At 41.4% G+C, this 15,823-nt stretch overlaps 1 protein-coding gene across 1 annotated transcript in view; it reads left to right on the forward strand.

The window, feature by feature from the left end:
• The window catches only part of TMEFF1 (transmembrane protein with EGF like and two follistatin like domains 1), a 125,422-nt gene that overhangs the window by 106,054 nt on the left and 3,545 nt on the right, over nt 1-15,823 (forward strand). The window contains exons 6-8 of the mRNA XM_075084492.1: nt 7,670-7,818; nt 8,664-8,729; nt 12,401-12,524. Coding sequence (XP_074940593.1) covers nt 7,670-7,818; nt 8,664-8,729; nt 12,401-12,524 — 339 coding nt within the window. The remainder of the gene's footprint in view (nt 1-7,669; nt 7,819-8,663; nt 8,730-12,400; nt 12,525-15,823) is intronic.

Below are 15,823 nucleotides of genomic sequence, written 5' to 3' on the forward strand. Positions count from 1 at the left end.
TACAAAGGGATTTTTAAAAAGACACCAAAAAAACTAATGAGGATTCAGCCTTAGTCAAATATGTAGAGAAATCACTTTGAAATCCAGATTTTCTTAGTTGAGGTTTCATCTGGAAAGAATTGCACACAAGGGAAGAAACGTCAAATGAAAGGTAATCCTTCATTTGACATGGTTATCTTCTTAACTGCAATTGCAACACCCCTGCTATTTCAATTCACCTAAATTTATTCCATCAAGCATACACTTATCCATCTGTGTGCATTTCACGCATTTTGTTTTATTCTAGTGTTTCCATTTTACATTTGTAAACAGATGTGCCAATAAAAGGGTGAGTAGCTGAGAAAGCTTACTGTTGCTTTCGGCTGCTGGGAAGGAGTAGCAAGCAGCACCCTCTGTGAGGCCAGGCCAGAAAAATACACTCATGAGCAGATCCCAGATGGGCACAAACACAGCAGCCTGATCTGTTGGTTAGAAATGGCAGCCTCTCTCCATAACCAAGCCCACTCCACAAATCTGTAATGCTTTTCCTTTCCTTTGTTTCCTCCTTCGAATCTACTGTGCTTCTTAAGCACACAGAACTTCCAACAAACCACATACACCTTGAAGCCTGAAAACAAAAAGGGGCCTTGAAATGTGTTCTGATCTCTGGGGATCTAATTAATTTACTGATAGCAGCAAGCGCTCTTACAGCCTGAGCTCATTTCAAACGTGTCACATCATTTTACTAAACACGTTTTCTCTGTTAAACTTAGTAGCCCCTATAAATGAGTTGTAAATTTTAATTTCTTATTTATTAAAACCACCTAAAATTTTTGTTTAGTTTAATTATAGCACTTTGTACTTTCCTGAAATTCAAATGCTTTCCTGTTTAACTAATGGTGTTAATGAACGATATGCATGAAGCTTCTAAAAGCATGTTGTCACAGCAAGCTGGTGCCTTTTTTCTTAGGACATTGACTCCCTGATGACAGGTGGCAAAATTAAGGTTTTTTTTATATATATATAATCTAGTACATCAGGAAAACACCTGAATATGTTCTGTTGACTTTCCAGGGCTAAGTGAGAGAAAAGATCTGTTGAGGACACTGAGAAGCAACCCTCTCCAGCAAGACATCAACTTAGAGAATTAGCTACCTGTTTCAATCCTTTTGGTTAAAAGCAATAGGAAGGTTACAATGAAAAAAAAACACTTCTCGAGCTTTGACTCTTGTAGTGCTCTGACTGCTTTTATTCCAGTGTGACTTTTACAACAAGCTGTTAGAGCAAAAACTTGAGGCACTCATTCACTTCCTTCTGATATGAAGCATCAAGCACTGTCAAGATGTCCTTAGCACATGATTCTGTTAAGTGACTTACTCTTTTCTTTTGAAGGTTGCGCTGACCAGCCACACATCAGTCTGAAGGTGCCAGTTGGTAGCTTTTTATTTTTTTCTTTATTTTCCTGGGGCACGAAGCAGGATCATGGTATCAAACACAAACAAAAGCCAACAGCAGAGGGGCGGTCGGGCTCAAGCTGTGGAGTCCTCACTCAGTTCCAAGCAACAGCGGCAAAACACCCAGGATCGGTAGTAGGGCTGAGATTTTGCCATAGTCTTGACTTGTATTGGGATGCGATGATTGATTTTACACAATGTGGCACAGCTTTGGCAAGCCTGAGTGAAGGCTGGCACTATGAAAAAGCAGCTGGGGTAATGAAGAAGCCTTTTATTGTAGAGTTTTGTGGGTTTTTTTTGGTGCAGACTTTGCTGTGCTTATCCCCACTTTCATCAGCTCAAGACCAGCTTCACACACTAATTTATGCTTGCACCACTGCTGGACTTCAGGCAATTGTTCCTGGATGTTACTCCAAAAAGCAGAAATAAATAATTGACAGCTAGCAGAAAGATACTATGATATTTAAAACTACTCTGACATTCTTGTTTTGCAAACTTTCAAAATAATTAATTTTCTCCTTCTGAAAATGTGCATGACTTTGGATTTTCTCTTGCAAGATCCTTCCTGATTCCCTTGTGGGGGAATAAACATACCTGTCAGAGTGGTGTTTGCCTGAGAGACAGGGCTCAAGCTTCAGAATTGTCTATCCACATGGGATGCCAGGAGTGTCACTGACTGTGCTTTGCAGGTGGGCTGCTCACCTCCCCTGTGGTTGTCCCATGTCCACCTTCCTGGTCTGGTTGCAGCATGGAAGCAACTCAGACCTCAGTTTGAACCTCAGGTTTTCCACACCAGAAAGTTAAGTACAAGGTGTTTTTCTGCAGCTATTTATGGCTGATATCATCCCATGCGATCATCTCCTTGGATTGTGTCAGCCATCCAAACTCAGACCAGCCTTTAGCATTTGTGAAAATATACCGAGGGGTCAAAATAACAGTGTTTAAGAGCTTCTAGAAAGTTAGTTTCTCACATAAGAAATTATGCTTCTATATATGAGTAGTTTCCTATTATTAGGAATACTATTGTGTGATAGGTACTTTTTTTTTTTTTTCTTTTTATTGCAAATGAGCCATTTTGTTACCTTGTAATTTCAGCTTGCACCTATCTCCTCACACCAGAAAGCACATGCTTTCAGCACACCTCATTTTTATTTCTACCAGTAGTTAGGGATGAAAATGCATCTCACTTCTTTTCTAAAAGGAATAGAATGAAAATGTTATCTAAAAATCAGTGTTAAAAATATTTAAAGCTAGAATCAAAGCTGTGGTGTTGTCTCAACAAATGCAGGATAGTGTTTTAATAGATCTTTAAACTGAGTAGAAGTAAGGTAGAAAATTCTGTTCAAAATACCATTTTTATATGGAATAAAATCCTAACCTAAACCTTGCTGATACAGGCTTTCCAATGCTTCCTGTTTCATAAAATAAGCTTCTGTTGCATATTGTTTCCCTAGTCTCCAATTGTATAGTCTAATGTTTTCATGCTGGGTACAGGCTCACACGGAATTGTGTTTTATTTTTTAAAAATTTCAGGTGCAATTGTGTAGTCATGGATAAGAAGGTTAGAGGCAAAGACCTGGAAGAGGCTAAGATGGGGAGAATGCCTGTCATGCTCAGGCCCGTGTCCTAATTCCCCAGTGTGTTACAGGCTTCCAGACAACATAATGTAGAAATACAGTCAAAACCTTTGCATCCCTTTGCCCCTGAAGCTAAGTTTTCAGGCTAGTGCCCATAGTGGGCTGGTAGCCACCAAGGCTGCCGTTCAGCAGTTATTTGGGTCAAGTCATGCTGGAAAGTGTCTGTAGCTGCACAGCTGAGCTCGGGGAGCTGCACGTGGCATTGCTCTCATGGACCACTGTATGTGGACACAGCGCTGGTGGGAGCTAAGGCAGAAGTGTGAATAAGTGCTTAAAAAGCAGGATATTAAGAATTTTACAATTAGGGTCTACTCCCTTTCCTCCTGGGTGCCTCTCTTCTGCTCCTCCTGCATATCCCTCCTCCCCCATCACGACCTCAGGTTTTCCCTGCCCTCTCTTCCTGAGCAGCTCTCCATGTTGTCCTCTGGTCTCTTTGTGCTCTCTCCCCAGCGTAAGCGGGGCTTGTCAGGGAACAAATTACAATATGGGACTTCAATTCTGTGTCCAGTTTCAGTCATCTGTGAAGAAAAATGAAGCCCACAGTCTGTGATGCCTCACATGGATTTCCCTGCCTACAAAACACAGGCCCCCTTAAGATTTCTGCCCACTGGGGCCCCACTTTTAGCTCATTAACACTGTCTGCTGCATCTTGTCCCATACTTTGTGTGCTGCTTATATGGCCTGTGGGATGGTTCAGCCCCATAAGCTGTGCTTGGTAGACTTGGGCTTTGACTCCTGCCTAGCTTCAAACTGGATGATGGGGGGAAATTTGTTGCCCTCAGAATGCTGGATTTTCTGTCATGTCCTATTGTCTGCCCCCTGTAGCTCTCTGACTTCAGGGTGTAACATATTTTCTGTATTTCATAGCGGGTTCGTTTGGGGATCTTCCAGTACTTCCCTGAGCTTCTTTTTTGTTTCGGTCTGTGGTGGGAGTCTTGTCCTCTTGCAGGGACTCAGCAGCCAGTTTTGATGTGTTTGATGTACAGCATCAGAGCAGCAATTCGCTCTCCCACAGTTTTACCTTCCTTCACAAACACCAAGCAGTTAAAAACAACTTTTGTGTCATGTTTTCTACTGAGAGCAGGACTCCCTGTGTTTCACTGCTCCCATCTCACAACTCAGCAATTCCAGCAGGCCTGGCTGTATTTTGGGTCTAGTGCCAACCTGCTATGAGGGAGGACAACTTCACTGCACCCCACGCGGACCCTGACAGGTACAGGTTTCTAACGTGTGCCCCTGGCTCCCTCTCTGCCACCCTACTGCATCTGCAGAGGCCCTGCTCCCTTCAGAGCATCACGCCCCAGCCATGTCCCCACCTTAACTTGTTCCCTTTCATCCCTCCTGAACGGCTTCAGGCTTTATGCTGGAATAATGAAGCATAATAGTCTCAATCTTTTTAAGTACATCAGTCCAGTTCAACTGTTCATTATCCCGTGGTGTATTTAAACCAGCTGCTTTTATGTGCCAGACAGCTCTGTCAAAGCATCTACACCAGTAACTGAATGGCCAAGTGAAGGCCAGACATACCATCTGGCATCATGGTTGTAGAAGTAGCTAATAGCATCAGGCAGATAATCAGGTGGATGTCCCAAATTGAATTCCTGAGCTGCAACCAGCATGGACTGGTTGTAAATTTTGGGTAATGCCTGGGCTATACAAAAGCGTCACATCCTTAATCCTCCAGTTAATAAAGAGCCATGAGACAGTGTCAGCAGCTGGGAAGCTGGTTGTGCAGTGCACTTCTGCAGATAGACCATTTAGACTGTGAAACCGAGGTCCTGGGCTCTGGAGAGAAGAGGTGTCCCAAAAGGCAGTGTCTTTGGACAGAAGTTGGGGGCCTGGAAGGAGGATGGCACCATCCTGGAAGCAGGGGAAGATCCTGGAGAGCAGGCATGTGTCCCACCGGCTGGCCGGGTCTGTCTCACTGCAGACCTGGTATGCCTATAGCACTCATGCCTGTGGGTGGAAAGCATGTACGTCTGCCAGCTGGTCAGGGTCTGCTGGGCCAGCAGGGCCCTGCCTGGGCTTTGGTGTGCTCGCAAGCTTCCCGCAAATCCCAGTATCCAGACTGGCAGCGGGCGGGCATTTCACTCGCTCTCACCCCTGGCAGTCACCAGCTCTGTCCTGCTCCAAAGCCACAAAGCAGCTGCAAGGCTGTTGCAGCTGGTCAGTGGGCTTCACCTGCTTCATGCTGTCCCAGGACAGATGGACAGATTACAAGCTCTCCTTTTGTAGGGGTTTTTTTTTCATTTTTTCTACCTTTAGATGTAAATTTTGAATTATAAAAATACATTTTTGCACATCGAAGAGATGGTTAGAGCTAAGACTGAGAGTGTTTTTCAGAAAAACAGGATCAGGAATTCATAACTATCCCCAAACCAAGCATTTGGCAATGCTAAGAAAGTAAGCATTTAACATTAGATGTTAAATCTGAACACAAAAAAGCCGGAAAATGTAAGCAGTTTCCAAACACTTTCAACTCTAGCCTGCAATGTCACCATGAGACAGAAAAAATTATTTTCAAAAGTCACCTTATTTGTCACCTGGAATGAAAAAACCAACAGTAATTATGATGCTACAGACCTTGAATGGTGACTACAGACAGAATTAGAGCTGTTTGGGCATAGAAATACAGATGGAATTGGTCTGCAGATGTGGATAGGAATGTGCTCCAGTTTGACAAGGATGGGCACATGCAGGCAGCAGTGATCCCTGAGAGCTAAGGCTGAGCAAAGGTATTCATAAGCACATAGCCAGTGTCATATAAATGAGGACTAGCTCTCTGCTCATTTGTGTCAACAAATGTGCACAACTGCTGAGCCATAAGCCTTTTATTTGCATATAGTAAATCCCAATAAGCCCCTCATTAGGCTTGTTAGGCTTAAAATCATGTGGGAGCATGTAAACAAAACAGTACTTCCTTTCCTGGGTCTAAGGTTTGCAACCAGCACCATTTCTAATGAGAAAAATTATCATATGTTCATCACGTTGATATTTAGCAGCTTCATGAGTACTTTGAGGAAGGTCCTTAAGATGTGTAGACTCATTACTGGGGCAGTTTTTCACTGTCAGTAGGTGCACTTAAAAACCTGTTTGTGCTAGAGACGGTCTTTTGTCTAGCAACAATCTGAAGTTCACGGGCATGAAATATTACTGGGAAAATTAGTATCTTTAAACTTACATAACAAAAGGTGCTCATGGAAAGAAAGGGAGAGGAAAAGATACGCTGGCCATTTTCAGTGTTTCTGCAGCATGGAATTAGGAATTAGGTTCTGCTGCAAGGTTTGTTACTGACTTGAGGCACACGTGCAACTATTTAATCATTTAATTGTACCTGGGACAGCTGGAAAGAACATAAAAAAACCTGGCAAATTGGTAGCTTGGGTTTGTTTGTTTTTTTTTCTACACCCTGTCTCTTACAAGAGTGAATCAATATGAAGCTATCAGCAGCTCCTAGCAGTCAGACCATGTGCCCCCTGTGTAGAGCTTTCTGGCATGGAGAGGACTGCGTGCCCACTGCCACATCCTCAGAAGATGCAGAGCAGGTCTTCCTGCTCTCACGGCATCAGGAGGAGCTCGATGGAGAGCTGGACTGGGTCCTGCCATACCTCCTGTTCTGCAGCCACTGCCCTTACTTTTCCCAGTCCAGAGGTGGAGCAGAGCTTGTGAAGCAATGTGAAACACACAGAGAAACTTTCATTCAAAAACAGAGGTTCCATTAAAAAGTAGAATATTAATTAAAAATAAACAAGGGTGTGGGGCTTGAAAAGTTGGAAAGTTTTCCTGTGCCATTCACATATGTAAAATTTCAGGACTTTTTGTTGGGGCAACAAAAATATCTAACCAAAACCAGGTAAGTCATAGCCCTATCTAAGTCTTTGGCTGTCCTACATTTGGGTGGTTAGGAACCAGCTACATACTAGGTCTTCAGATTTCCCACTTTCATTTTACAATGCCTAGTTGCAAATTATATGGAAAATGCTGTGTCTAAAACAACCAAGGTGTTGATTCGATGCAATATGAAATAATTCAGATCACATAATCCTGTTTTAAATCCAACATAATAAACCCACTGTTAACTTTCAAAGGTATGAATGAATGTCTGAAATGACACAGTTAACCAAGGATATTGATTCTGTACAGCCTCTGAAATAGCAAAACTCCTTTTACTACTTAAAACAAATGGGAGTCCTTTTCTTTTTGTTTCCTTCTAGGGATCCTGACACCCCAAAAAGAGCAGAAGACTCATCTGGTTTTGCTTACACTTGAGAACAGACACCACAAATGGTTTTTTTTAATGCAGTAAATCTTCCTAGCAATGTGTTATCAATTTTCAGGTGTTAATCAACAAGATTGATATTATAGTAAAACTACTAGAAACATCAATACATTATATAAAAGTGCACTAAAGCATCTATTCATAATTTTGTACATTCTGCTTGGAAGCCTGAGACATCAACAAATTCTTCAGCATCCTCGTGCAACATGTTCTTCTCTCCTGGTATTAGTGTATGAGCTAGTGTTTACTCAGGACTCTAGCTGACTTAATTTTTGTTTGTTGATTGTCAATTTTGTTTTGCTGTATGTTTCAATTAATAGGTGTGTATGTAACATAGACTGCAGTGGATACAGTTTTAATCCTGTATGTGCTTCTGATGGAAGTTCCTATAACAATCCGTGCTTTGTTAGAGAAGCATCATGTCTGAGGCAAGAGCAGATCGACATCAGGCATCTTGGACACTGCTCAGGTAGGCTTAATTTTTTTCTGGTAAATGTAAATTCTGACATACATGGGCTTTGTAGAGCTTTCCCTTCTCAATTTTTGATCGGAGGTCACTGATCCAGTTATCAGTGAACTCCCCATCTGTATTTTAGAGTTCCCTACATACATACGTGCTATGTTTACATTACCTTCCTTTGGCTGCTGTAACCTGGAAAGACAGTAAGAGCTCTCAGGAGAATCTAAGCAATAGTCTAACAACGGGTCTTACATGAGGGGGTGGTAAGAAGTAGGAGAGCAAAAGGAGTACTGGTGTATGGGAAACGTTCCCTCTTGCTGTTGTGGGCTGTACAAGATACTTCCAAAGTGAGCCAAGTTGGGTCCCGACTTGGGGCAGAAATATTTATCAGTTTCCTTTTCCAGTGTTGGAATGGTCCATTGAAACCTTCTGCCTGCTGCCTTGTAGTTAATCATATGCATGACTCTTCAGTTTTGGGGTCTTGCAGTTAGGACCTTCTGATGGGAATAACAGCTTTCTACCATCTCTTTGACAGTCACACCTAGATCTGTAAGTTGGACAGTTCCAAAACTGAAACAGGCTGTCACCAAAATAACCTAGACCCATACCATGGAAGAGTTTTTAGCTCAAAACCTACAGCCTGAGGTGTGCCATGTGTTGGTCTGGCCTCTAGGGTTACTGACCAGATGTGCTACCAGCTTGGTTGTATGGGGGGAACAATGTGGGAATGTGTCCAATTTTACTGCAATTAAAATACTTATTCGAATATTATTCTGGCTTCTCAATGGTGTACATGTAGTCATCCGGAAATAAGCCTCTCCTAATAGCTATCCATGCATGTATTTATTGTCTAGAAACAGATGACACAAACGCAGTTGGAAAGAAAGACGATGGCATGCAGTATCGGCCAGAGGTGAAAGGTACCGTGCTGACTTTGTGCTGTTTGGTCAGGGTTTCACAGAATGAGAAAATAAGAGCATGCAGGTTCCTTCTCGTCTGCCTTACAGCTTTAATTTCTCTAACTGAGACAGACCTGCAAACAGCTGCTTTCTTACCGCACTGACATTGCAAGGCTGGCAAGAAGGAGACGTGCATGATTTGTGAGGTTTGCCTGCTCTGTTTCTCTAAGATGCCAAGCTGATCCCCACCCTGTGCAGTGGTCACAGGATTAGACTCCCCCCAGGTGCTGTGAAAATACCTTTACTGCATGACAGCAAGCTGTGACATTCCTGATGAAATGACAGAAGCCGCCTGTGACCCCATCTTTTCTGGTAACTTCTGCAAAAAAATAGCAGATCCTGTATTTGTTAGGTTGTCTTAAAATGTTTTCAGTAAACTAATATTCTGAATCGCATTGGTTGAAAGCATTTCACCTGTATGAACCTTACCGTAGCTATATGAACCTTACTATGAATGAAATAAGGCAGAGTTTCACTTTCTGCTCAGTAGTTTTACATGGCAGCAGCCTGTGTGGTTAGGTACATTCTCAGAACAAATGTGCGCCTGCATTTCATGGCTCTTGCTCAAAGTGTTTTTCTCCAGGACAAAACATCTCTGTCTTTCTCAAGTTATTGGCAAAGAGCAGATCTGCATAGGTGGTAATCTTTCTTCCTCTTCTCTCACAAATAATAGCACTGTTATCTTCTCTGTTAGCTGTGGTCTTTAGTTGTTTCTGTCATATTTTACACTCCCATGGCCTCCCAGAGTAAAACTATCCCACCATGGCTTTTGACATTCTTTGTGTTCTTCTTCAAAAGCCATTCAGTGCCTGAAACCTCTGTATATTTTTCTTTTTTCACAAATTATCTTATTTTCACTCCATAAAATGTACCAGTTGGAATGATTTAATGTAAATTTTCAGTGTCATTATGAAGGCATAAAAGGCACCAAATGGAATATACATCTTATTATGTGATGTAATGAAACACTGCTTTTGGTTCCTATTCAGAAGAAGTTACAGCCTTTTATTCATTGCATATAAATTGCCCTTGAAATCTAGTTAGTGAAAAAAAGAAACATTCTATATAATTATTATTATTAATGTGTATAGCATGTGCAGTCTCAAGTTTGGCAAATGATGTGCATAGAGGGAGTATGCCTTGTGCAAAAAATTGTTTTGAATTTTTTTTTATGCAGTAGTCAGATGTTTTTAGATAGTGATAGCCTGAACTACTTTGAATGACTTTTTCTCCCAGAGTAACAGTCTGCGCTTCTGCTTGTTTGCTTTTGCTTTAAACTCCTCTGAGTTACTCTTGTTAAACCCTGTTCTCTGAGTGTATAATAGCTTCCAGTCTCTTGAACCATGATGGTCTCCTTCTCCTGTAGTGCAAGTGTCTACCTAAAGTTACCTCAGAAATGTCTCTCTTCCCGGATTCAGCTGGCTTGCTGGTTGTATTGTGCCAAGATGGGCATTAGGGTTTCAGTTTTTGTGCATGCCTCTTGCTTCTGGTGAAGTGTCTGAACTCTTATATCCAATCACTCTTTCAAGGCTCCTACACCAGTAAAATCTTTCACTTTGAAGCTCTGAAGCAGTCTAGCAGGCCTCTCAGATTAAAAATGGATTCCCGTCTATAGGTAGGTAAATATCTATTTTACACTAGGAATCACCTACTGCATTTAACAACATCTCTTTGCTTAATACAAGCTTTGCTTCTCACTTGGGTGGCCGTGGCTACCTGGCCATCTTTCAGGGGGTGCGTCTTTCACTGGGCCTCACATTCTGTATCAGTACACACATTAAAACCAGACATGGAACAGATATCTGAACAGACTAATATAATTGAATGTAGCTTATTACTAGACTTTGACTAGGACCAGATGTGACAGTAATTAACTGCTTGGAGGAGGAGGGAGGCAACAGTTTCAGGATGAGCCATCCCTACTTTTCTCCTCTTAGACATGCCATGACATAGTCTATTCCATCAGGGCAGCAGTGGACAGATCGTCAGTATTAGGCAATGTTCTTCCATTGTATCAAGTCTTCTGTATCTTTGAAGCATAGCCTGAACCAACGGACTTCCTTATATCTAAAACCTCTAATAGATTTTTTTTTTCTCCTGGAACAAATTAGAAAACATTCCAGAAAATGTTCAGGGAAAACCTAAAACAGCAGCATGCCTTTTTTTTTCTTGTATAAATACATTCACTTTCTTGCTGGTGTTATTTCAAATATCTGCAATTGTATCAGAGATTTCTTTTTCACAGACCCTTTTTGCTTTGCACCTGCAGTTCATTACAATCTGTATTTGTGACGCTGTAGTCTATTGCCATGGAAATGAATACAATTCCACAATTATGCTCACATCTTCAGATCCGTGCTCTTTAGAGAAGTTCATTATGAAATACCAGCTTCTGTATTTAAGACTTTTTTACAGAGCAGTTTCGGGGAAAGAATGGTTGAAAATGTACGCAGCTCTAGATAGTTTTAGTAATGTGACAGAAGCATGAAAGAAGTTGGTGCAGAAGGGGCTGCCTTCCTACGCTGACCTGACCCAGACAGCAACTAAGCACCCACCAGCCACTCGCTCAGCCCAGCCATCTTCTCAGCAGGATGAGGGAGAGAATCAGAAGAGCAAAACCAAGAAAAACTCATTGGTAAAGATAAAGGCAGTTTCAGAAGTGAAGGGAAGAAAAAGAGAAGAAAAACAAACGATGCAAAAGCCATCACTCACAATGTCCCACCAGCAGACTGATGCCCAGACAGTTTCTGAGCAGTGGCCACCTTGGAAAGACCAAATCCCCAGGTTTTTATGGCTGAGCATGATGTTGTGTGGTAAGGAATACCCCTTTGGTCAGCTGGGGTCAGCTGTCCTGGCTGTGTCTCCTCCAGGCTTTTGCCCACCGCCAGGCTACTTGCTGAGGGGGATGCAGACTGAGTAGCAGAGGAAGCCTTGATGGTGCGCAAGCATCAAGCTTCAGCAACAGCCAAAACACTGGTGTGTTATCAGCACAGAAATCTAAAACGCAACACCATATGGGGCTGCTGTGAAGAAAGGTAACTCCATCCCAGCCAGACCCAGTACACTTCCCAAAGGATCGGATATTTTAAGCTCATGGAAAGTTCCCTTTCCATAAAAGTGTTTCCCTGAGGAAGACTGCTATTGTACTGTGTTTGTTTTCAGCTATAAGACTGGTTGTACCAGTCAGATCAGGGCTTTATCGAGTTGTTTTCTACCCAGTAATCATAAAATGTGGTTTAGCTTCTTCCTAACCCTTCAGGTTTTTTTCCCTCTGTTCACCGTTCACACATGGCAGAGAGCTGTCTGTGTCTATGTATTAGCTCTTTGCCCCAATGCCACTGACAAAACTTCTGCTGATCTTCCTGCATTGGCTTGTTTCTGTCATGAGTACTTTTCTCCTTTTGGGAAACCTGACATAAGAAGCATATTTTGATGTCTCTGAGGGTCATTTTTCAGTGTAATACATCATGGCAAATCTCTGTAGGTGCCTGAAACTTCACCCTTAAGCTTTTGCTTTATTATTCTGTATTCTTTTAATTACTGCAAGTTTTAAGAGTATGGTATTCTTGGTTGAGATTTTTTATAAATATCATACAGCTGTGTATAATTGTTTATGTATATTTCTTTTTAAGACGCCAGTGATCAAAGAGAAGACATTTACATTGGAAACCACATACCTTGCTCAGAAAGCTTCAACGGCTACTGTATACATGGAAAATGTGAATTCATTTATTCCACTCAGAAGGCTTCCTGCCGGTAAGTCCTGCATGCCTCCAAAATGTGCTTGAAATTGCTGTAAAGCTTAATCAAAATGCTCCCTGGATATAATTAAAGCATGTATCGGTTTGCAGTTATCTAAGCAGCGGCACAGGAGCCAAATCCCTATGCTGTGGGCAGCTCCCAGTTGCTCCAGTTGTGCAGGAGACAGTGCTCAGAGGAGAAGCTTGGTCAGCCAGAAGCTGAATCCCTCTGAAGACTCTGGCCTCACTGTTGGCTTCTTATTTTCAGCTGCTAAATCCTGTGCAGAGGAAAAAAATCCACAAAAATCCTGCCTTTGCCTTCCATGGCTTCTCTGTATGACTGCTCTTTCCCCATCGACCTCTCAGTGTTATGCTTTCTACATGTTTTTTCCTCATGTCATAAACTCTCTCTAGAGTATCAATATCTTATCTTTAACAGTTATTGCCCTTTTTCACAATAATTGGCTTAATCTAAAGAGTATAACATTGCAAAATATTCTTTAGCCCACATTATTTGTCTACAGTATAATCTAGCAGCTCAGTACACTCAGTATTAAGCCACTCAGTGTTTTCCAGGAAATCTATTTTCCATTTTATTTCCTTAGCTCCCAGATAATTTTTCCTTTACATTTCACCAACTAAATTCTGCCTTTTTGTTTTCTTTAAAATATAAAATTGATTTAAAGAGTTCTTTATAGAAAAAGGCCACTTTGTAATAACATGAGTGCCCTTCTTATTAGGAGGTTTCACTCCTGAGCTTTTATCTTGCAGGCTTGTACTTTCAGATTAATGTGGTTGAAGATGCTGTAACTCTTTGCTTTCTTTTGCTTTGGAAACCTCAGCTGTAAATCCATTAGTTGCTATCACATTTTCCCCCTTGCTCTTTATTGATCAAGGATATTTAAGGTGTTTTCCACTGCCGAGATGTAAGGGTTTCCAGACTGACCAGGGAGCAGGAAGCCCAAAAGGCAGAACAAGTATGGTTGTCAGCTTAAGCATTTGAAAGCTTATATTATTCTGTTTCCTATCCAAGACCCTTTCTTGTTTATTTTCACCCTTCCAATAGGACTTACTTGTTTTTCCCTTTTTTCTGGCCAGAACCAAGAGAGCTCACCATGGCTTTGCTTCTCTTGGGAAATTGGGTGCATCCCCAACATCATCTTGATGGACATTAGGCAGCATTATTTGATTACAGTATTCTTTTGATCTAGATTTAACACAATTTCTGATGGATTTGTTCCTCAAAAGATTAAAAGTAGAGGTATTTCAAGGAAAACATTCCTGACTAAATGAACTGATTTTTTTATTTCTCAGAATTTTTTTTTGGGTGGCGCTCATCTTATAGTCATTTATTCATTGATGATTCAATTACTATTCAACAATTTAAATATTTGTTATTACTCTCTTAATTACTGACAGGCAATGTTTTGATTAATTTAATTAATGTGTTGTCCCTTAAATTCTACTTTAAAGTTACATTTACTATTTCTGCGTTCAATTATTTATTTAAAGAGCCTGAACAGTATCTCAGGACTGGGCCTAACACAACAAACCTCACATGGTTCCAGTCAAGAATTTCTGCCTCTCAGTTCTTAACCCTAAGTATCAGATCTCCTTTGGATTTTTCCTAGCTATTTAAATACTGATGGCCTCGTACTTTATGCATGTTTCCTGCTGGCGCAGAGTTATGAAGGGAAGAAATTATTTACATCAGACAGCAAGCCACCGTACTAATCTTGTGCTTCTACCAAAGAAAAAAATTCTCTTTCTCTGGAAGGGAAAAGCTAATGACCAGAGTTAGGGGCAGATTGTGCTTTTTAAATGCTTTGCACTCCTATACACATCTAGCACATACACTGTTTAATTTGGTCCTCATTTCCTAGTAGTGATATATGTGAGGTATCAGATGACCTACAAAACTGCAGGAAATACCTGCGCAAAGCAACATTCACTTCTGACTTTCACTTTCGCTGGGGCAATGGATTTCCTTGCTCAACGTACAGCAGAACCCCAGGACTGCCAGCAGGCAGATGGAAAGAAAGTTTTGTAGTAGTCAATTGCGTAATATTTACTTGCACAGCCTTTCCACAGCTGGGATCTGGGCAATCTCCTGCTGCCCCCTTGTGCAGTGCAGTTCTGCCCAGTCCATATGGCAAGCTGCAACAAGGAGGCACACTTCAACCCCTTGCAAAGAAATCTAAATTTCTTTATGCTAGCTCAATTAAGCGGTTGGTCAGCATATTTCGATAAATTCATGCTGACCTCTATTTATCTTGCTATTATATTAATGCTATGTTATCTTGCTATACATTAATGCAACAGAATGCTTTAAAATCTGTTCTACTAGCTTTAAGGTAGCTTGAACTAGTGCCTAGCACTTCATCCCACCACCAATATAGTTCTTAACACAATCATTTCTTCTTTACAGGAGTTCAATACCCCTGAATTTCCATTCAATATTTCTCAGAAATAATTTCCTGTCACTTCAGTGTTTCTGAGGAAACAACTTTGAATTACTTGTGCCTCCTCTGCTTTGTTTTGCCTCCTCTGCTTTAAAGCAATTCTGACATTGATCACACTTTGTTACCTTCTTTAATGAAAACAAAAGCTAAGTAACAAACAAGAATTCAGTCCTCTTCACTAGCAAGGAGTCCTCTTTCTTAATGTTTCTTTTTGCATGACTACTGACACGTTCCCCCTCCTTTCTTGCATGCTAATACATGTTTCTCTTGATTCCCTTCCTAGCCGGTCCTTAGCTTACTTAGAGTACCTGGGGGCTTTTCTTTAACAGCTCTGCTCTTAATGGAACTTCTTCTATGCCTGAACCAAAACTCCTTACACAGCATCTCATGGCTGGAGAAAGTAGAGTCACAAGATTATGAACATGTAAACTCCAACCATTATCCCGGCATGCAAAGGCGGATTAGGATTTGCATTAGCATTTGTAGGAAGGTCTGTGGAGTAATTATTTCATTCCTCCAAACAGAATTAATTCCTACCCTAGCACAAGGCTTTTGAATGGATGAGACTGTTTCTGTGTTGCATTCGGGCTTATCTGAGCCAGTTTTCAAAAGGATTGTTTCTCTGCTGGCATGTGAGTAATTTTTCTCCAGCTTTATACTATAGAGCTGGAGACCAACTCTATGATTCTGTTGTCCTTAATGATGCATTCACATCAGTCGGTTTTAAAGGATAGCTGTACAAGCCACTTGCTCAGGGTGTAAGTGGTGGCCTTTGATTCTGCAGACTCCAGCTCGTTGTCTTGGGTAGTTCTTGCCTTTCCTAGTTGTGCTTCAGCCTCTCTTACCTTACAAC

The sequence above is a fragment of the Phalacrocorax aristotelis genome, chromosome 2, assembly GCF_949628215.1.
Source record: "Phalacrocorax aristotelis chromosome 2, bGulAri2.1, whole genome shotgun sequence".
NCBI classification, from domain to species: domain Eukaryota; kingdom Metazoa; phylum Chordata; class Aves; order Suliformes; family Phalacrocoracidae; genus Phalacrocorax; species Phalacrocorax aristotelis.